Below are 7,126 nucleotides of genomic sequence, written 5' to 3'. Positions count from 1 at the left end.
GGGCAGCTATCCAAGCAAGTGGTTCTGTCAGTTACCATGACACCAGTTACCACAGAGACAGAGATATTGGAGCACAGAGATTAGCGGGCAAGGACAAAAGGCATGGGAACTTGATAAACACCATCTTCCCAACGTGCACACTGGCTATTTAACAGGTATATATTCAAATAAGAGGTTAACCAAGACATCTCACACAACCATGGTTTATGAAGATCCCCAGTCCCCTTTCTGCAAAACTCTAATTACTGTATGTCAGGTGTTACTTTCTCCTTTCTAAAGTTTTCTGTTTTGTACTTTTTTCTCTTATTATACTTTGCATTTTCAGCAACTTGTTGATTTTTTTTTCATCCTCTTACTCTGTAGGGGTTATGCTATCTTTTGTAGGATGCTGCCCACAAATCTGACAGATGAATCTGCTTGTCCATTGTTTGGGTTATTGATGAGGCAGTTGGGAGAGTGCTGGGCTTAGGGTTAATATTCAGGGAATAATGCTTGCTGCTTCTTGTGTGGTACGTCATAGAGCTTAGAGTGTGCAAGTAGGAGCAATTGGCATTTGAAAATAAACCTTAATGTCACCTCAGCTTCTTCCTGAAGCAGGTGCAATTTCAATGGAGACTTCAAGGCAATTCAGTAGCAGTGCAATTTCTATACTAAACACACAATCTCCTTCTTCCTACATTCACATCCACTTTTTCTGAGACATACTATCCCATGAGAAATGTCACTAATTCTCCAAAGAAGGCAACTCCAGGAGAAATAAACCAGCACATATCTGTACCTGTGAAGATAAAATTAAACGTAGAGGCCTTGCTATGTGCTCCCACTGTCATTTCACTAGATAAAGTGCAGAAAAGTGTGGCATTGGAAAAATGGTTGAATTCTGGCTAGAGATGAAAATGCTGCAGTTGAAAATTTTCCAGAACAACATGTACTTGGATCCATATTAAAGAAAAATTCTCTGAGTGTTTAAGCCAAGTGACCCAGCAGGGTTGATAGTGAGAGCATATTTCACAGTTGTATAAATATTTAAAACCACTTTCCAGCCTATAAAACAAGTAAATTAGGTTATTTTTTAAAACCTGCACAATGAAATTAACCTGCCCAGCTTAACTTGTTGGGAAAACCTGCCGCCCTCATCTCAGCCCTTTGTTCTAGGAGGGAATCCCTGGGAAAGTAGTGTGATGAAAACTTCCACTTTAGAAAACAAGGCTGGTTTACATGTCAGGGAGTTTCAGAGGGTGCGTTTAGCACCCGTGCCACACGTGGTCTGTTTCCAGACAGCTGGTTTGGCTTTGGGCAGCTGGGACTAACTTGTCACTAAGGGGTTAGATCACATGTCTACAATAGTTTTCATTATAACTCCCTTTGAACTTGGTGAAGAGTAGATGAGGGGCTTCATTATATACCTGAGCTTTATTATTTTTTTAGATTTATTTATTTGAAAGTCAAAGTTACACAGAGAGAGAGAAGAGGCGGGGCGGGGAGGGAGAGAGGGAGAGAGAGAGAGAGAGAGAAAGGGAGAGAGAGGGAGAGAGAGAGGGAGAGAGAGAGGTCTTCCATCCAATGGTTCACTCCCAAGTTGGCTGCAGTGGCTGGAGCTGCGCTGATCCGAAGCCAGGAGCCAGGAGCTTCCTCCGGGTCTCCCACATGGGTGCAGGGGCCCAAGCACTTGGGCCATCTTGTACTGCTTTCCCAGGCCACAGCAGAGAGCTGGGTTGGAAGTGGAACAGCCGGGACTTGAACCAGCGCCCATATGGGATGTCGGTGCTTCAGACCAGGGCATTATCCCGTTGCACCACAGCGCCAGCCCCTCTACCTGAACTTTAAAGCAAGCTGTGCAATGTGTTGGCTGTGTTGTTACTCTCTGTTCTAAGCAATAGCAGTTTTAGCCTGTCAGAATGTCACCAACCCATCCTCAGTGTTGTGGGTGGTTTGTAGGTGGTTCTTCTCATCAAGTCTTTGATCATCCACAGTTGTTCTTGTCCTTTGCAAATTTGTTTATAACTTTTTTTTTCTTCTTTATGTATTTTAACTATTGCCCTGGATCATTCTTTCTCGCCACTGTTTCATCTTCACTTTTCTCCTCCAGTTCAATAGACTTCTGAGACAACGGCAGTGATGTTGCTGTGTTTATTAATGAGAGTTTGAAATGAATGTCGATGATTGAATGCACGTAGTGTTCGCAGATGCTGCTTAAAGCTGCATGGGATGGTGGAAGAGTGCTCAACCACGAGTTAGGCATCTTGGGTTTAGCACATGGGCACCACGAACTTGCTGGGTATTCTTGGGCAAATTACTTTACCTCTCTGGGTCTTGGTTCTCACATCACAAAGAACTTCATCATCTAAGGTCTTTTCAAATTTAATTTTCTAGGAAGGTCTTATCTGCTTTCTCTAGATATGATACCTCATGTGAATATATTTCCTTGATTATACTTCTGATTTTTTCTCCATTCTTGAAAATAATAATTTTGGTTTTGTTTTCAGACTACAGAATGAAAAATGGATGAATGTCAAAGTGGGAGACATCATTAAATTAGAAAATAACCAATTTGTTGCTGTAAGTATTCAATATTACCTAAAGAATTTATCTAATGTGTTTACACTTACAAATTTAGTACACCCATAATAATCTAAAGAAATTAAGAAGGGAATACCAGTGTATATTTATAAGCAGTCTCAATTATAAAATGTTTGAAAAGATGAATTGATTCATGGCTTCCAATAACAGAGAAGCTCAGGTAAGAATAGTGATTATCACTTTGTCTATTTCCTAAGGGACCTATTGTTACAAAAGATATTGTCAGGATCCATCAATCATTTTATGTAAAAGAAAGTTTTTTAAAGACTTTTGAGTACCTTAAAAACGGTCTTCTCGGCCGGCGCCACGGCTCAACAGGCTAATCCTCCACCTTGCGGCGCCGGCACACCGGGTTCTAGTCCCGGTCGGGGCGCCGGATTCTATCCCAGTTGCCCCTCTTCCAGGCCAGCTCTCTGCTATGGCCCGGGAAGGCAGTGGAGGATGGCCCAAGTGCTTGGGCCCTGCACCCGCATGGGAGACCAGGAGGAAGCACCTGGCTCCTGGCTTCGGATCAGCACGGTGCGCCGGCCGCAGCGCGCCAGCCACGGCGGCCATTGGAGGGTGAACCAATGGCACAGGAAGACCTTTCTCTCTGTCTCTCTCTCTCACTATCCAGTCTGCCTGTCAAAAAAAAAAAAAAAATGGTTTTCTCTCACCTATTTTGAATACTATTACTTAGTTCTGTGATTAGTGCTTCTAATTTTTCCTTCCTGAATAATCATAAAATTATTATTGATTATGTTTAGTTAATAAAATGTTAATGAAGTCTTACTTTGTATATCAAATGATACTATAATGTATATTCTCAATCTCCCTAAGTTGCAATTTCCTTAATAAAAATTCTTTTAATAATTACCAAAATATATGCAACTACTGTAGTTAAAATTTAGGGTGACAAAGATAACTAGAGATTAAAAATGTGAACTATCATAGTGTTTATGTCAAACATAGGTTAGAATACCTATGAAAATGTTTGTATTGAGTATCATTTGTATAACAAGTTGTAGTATTCATTTCATTGGAGTAATTTTACCACAGCGGGGAAATACGGCCCTAAGATCTGTTTACAAGAACAACAGCTGCATTAGGACTCCCAAACATTCCCACTCAGCAATAGTCTTTCCGGAACACCCCTTCTGTGTATACTGAGTCTGTTGGGTCAGCCATTGCTAAGAAACGACTCAGTGAAGGGTCCATTCATAAGAGCAGTCACATTTTAAGTAGGGAAATACTTATTTTTCTGGCAACCTCAATGCTTTAGAAAATAGCTGAGAACCAAAAATAAGCAAGAACAGCCGAAATGAGGTTTTAAAGTCATGGCTTGTGTTCCTTCTTTGTAGGACAATCTGTAAGGTTCTCACAATCTATTTACTATTATTTTAGACACCTCTAAATGAGCTTGTCTTGCTTATTTTCCAGCTCATTAGAGATTAGGAACCCTGTGCTAGGAGGTGATGTCAGCTAGCAGAATGGGCCTGGTAGGTGGGCTCAGGGTACCTAATATGGAGACAGTGGATGGGGAGCTGGCGAGAACCGAGTCTTTGCTCCCTTCCTCCAATGAGAGCAAATACTTTATCTTTTTTGGTTTTGGTTTTTTTCACATGCCAAATCAGAGTGCTAGACAATTGTATGATTTCAGATATCCCTTTCAGTTCTTATATGCTATGATTCTCTTAATTGAGACAGGCTACAAGATCCTTGAAATCAAAGTGCATGTTGATTTGACTGTCTGACATCTAGTGCCATGTTATATCATAGGGAGCATTCAATAAATGTTGGTTGAATGAATAAATATCAATCTTTTATAAGAACAAGACAAAAAATGATAAGTGGATATAAATTCTCAAAATTCAGAGTATAATGGATCACAGGAGTAACAGTAAATAGATTTATATGTCCTAATGAAGAAAAGATCACATATAGTCAAGATTCTTTTTTATGCAGAAAGTATTCTTTTTTTCTTTTTTTAAAATTTTTAATTTTTTTAATTTATTTTTTAGTTTTTGACAGGCAGAGTGGACAGTGAGAGAGAGAGAGATAGAAAGATCTTCCTTTTTGCCATTGGTTCACCCTCCAATGGCCGCCGCGATAGGCGTGCTGCGGCCGGCGCACCCTGCTAATCCGATGGCAGGAGCCAGGTACTTCTCCTGGTCTCCCATGGGGTGCAGGGCCCAAGCACTTGGGCCATCCTCCACTGCACTCCCGGGCCACAGCAGAGAGCTGGCCTGGAAGAGGGGCAACTGGGACAGAATCCGGCGCCCTGACCGGGACTAGAACCTGGGGTGCTGGCGCCGCAAGGCGGAGGATTAGCCTAGTGAGCCGCGGCGCCGGCCCAGAAAGGATTCTATGCAGCACATTTTACTCTATTCTCAAAATGGATACAATGGGAGAGTTTTGGTGCTTCTAAGTAGATAACCTTAAAATTTTATTTATTTATTTATTTATTTATTTATTTATTTTGTTATTTATTTTTTTGACAGGCAGAGTGGACAGTAGAGAGAGAGAAAAGTCTTTCTTTTCCGTTGGTTCAACCCCCAATGGCCGCTGTGCCTGGCGCACCGCACTGATCCGAAGCCAGGAGCCAGCTGCTTCTCCTGGTCTCCCATGCAGATGCAGGGCCCAAGGACTTGGGCTATCCTCAGCTGCCCTCCTGGCCACAGCAAGAGCTGGACAGGAAGAGGAGCGACCAGGACTGAATCCGGCACCCTGACCAGGACTAGAACCTGGTGTGCCAGCGCCACAGGTGGAGGATTAGCCTATTGAGCCACGGCGCCGGCTGATAACCTTAAATTTTAAAAGGAAACTTGCCTATGAGGAATTCTCAGATGTGTACATTCAAATTTTTTTGGGCAACTACTTTATGCCAAATGGTGCTATGTTATAAAGGAATCAGCACTCTGGTGCCGTGGCGCACTTGGCTAATCCTCCGCTTGCAGCACCAGTACTCCGGGTTCTAGTCTTGGTTGGGGCACCGGATTCTGTTCCAGTTGCTCCTCTTCCAGTCCAGCTCTCTGCTGTGGCCCGGGAAGGCAGTAGAGGATGACCCAAGAGCTTGGGCCCTGCACCCGCGTGGGAGATCAAGAGGAAGCACCTGGCTCCTGGCTTTGGATTGGCGCAACGCACCAGCCACAGCAGCCATTTGGGGGGTGAACCAATGGAAGGAAGACCTTTCTGTCTCTCTCTCTCTCTCCCTCTTACTATCTAACTCTGCTTGTCAAAAAAAAAAATAAATAAAGGAATCAGCACAAACTATACTTGCCCCATGGAAGAATTGGAAGCATTCCCACCAAAATCTGGAACCAGACAAGGATTCACACTCTCACCACTGCTATTCAATATAGTCCTGGAAGTTTCAGCCAGAGCCATTAGGCAAGAAAAAGAAATCAAAGAGATACAAGTTTGGAAGGAGGAAATCAAACTATCCCTATTTGCAGATTACATGATTCTGTATCTGGGGGATCAAAAAGACTCCACTAAGAGACTATTGGAACTCATGAAAGAGTTTGGTAAAGTAGAAGGATATAAAATTAACACACAAAAATCAATAGCTATTGTATTCACAGACAATGTCATGGCTGAGAAAGAACTTCTCAGATCAATCCAATTCACAGTAGCTACAAAAAATTAAATACTTTGGAATAAATCTAACCAAGGACATCAAAGACCTCTATAATGAGAATTACAAAACATTAAAGAAATAAGTAGAAAAATCTTCCATGTTCATGGATTGAAAGAATCAATATCATCAAAATATCCTTTCTTCAGAAAGCAATTTACAGATTCAATGCAATACCAATCAAAATACCAAGAAGATTCTTCTCAGATATAGAAAAAATGATGCTGAAATTCATTTGGAGACATAGGAGACTCTGAATAGCTTAAGTAATCTTCTACAACAAAAACAAAGCTGGAGGCATCACAATACCAGATTTCAAGACATACTACAAGGTAGTTATAATCAAAACAGCCTGGTACTGTCACAAAAACACATGAGTAGACCAATGGAACAGAAAAGAGACTCCAGAAATCAATTCATGCATCTACAACCAACTTATCTTTGACAAAGAAGCTAAAATGAATCCCTGGAGCAAGGACAGTCTCTTCAACAAATGGTCCTGGGAAAACTGGATCTCTGCATGCAGAAATATGAAGCAACACCCCTACCTTACACCTTACACAGAAATCCACTAAAAATGGATCAGAGACCTAAATTTACAACCTGATACCATCAAATTATTAGAGAACATTGGTGAAACCCTACAAGACATTGACATAGGCAAAGACTTCTTGGAAAAGACTGCAGAAACACAGGCAATCAAAGCCATTTTGACAGATGGGATTACATAAAATTGAAAAGCTTCTGTAAAATTGAAAAGTTTCTGCGAAAGAAACACTCAGGAAAGCGAAGAGGCAGCTGACAGAATGGGAGAAATTATTTGCAAACTATGCAACTGACAAAGGATTAGTATACAGTATATAAAGAGCTCAAGAAAACAACAACAAAACAAGCAATCCAGTTAAGAAATGGGCAAAGGACTTAAACAGA

General features: G+C 41.5%; 1 protein-coding gene across 1 annotated transcript in view; it reads left to right on the top strand.

The window, feature by feature from the left end:
- ATP8B4 (ATPase phospholipid transporting 8B4 (putative)) overlaps positions 1–7,126 on the top strand; it is a 281,261-nt gene that overhangs the window by 112,302 nt on the left and 161,833 nt on the right. The window contains exon 6 of the mRNA XM_062206643.1: positions 2,487–2,559. Within this exon, the coding sequence (XP_062062627.1) occupies positions 2,487–2,559 (73 nt within the window). The remainder of the gene's footprint in view (positions 1–2,486; positions 2,560–7,126) is intronic.

This window comes from Lepus europaeus, chromosome 11 (genome assembly GCF_033115175.1).
Source record: "Lepus europaeus isolate LE1 chromosome 11, mLepTim1.pri, whole genome shotgun sequence".
Lineage (NCBI taxonomy): Eukaryota > Metazoa > Chordata > Mammalia > Lagomorpha > Leporidae > Lepus > Lepus europaeus.
This window is presented reverse-complemented; position numbering and strand designations above follow the sequence as displayed.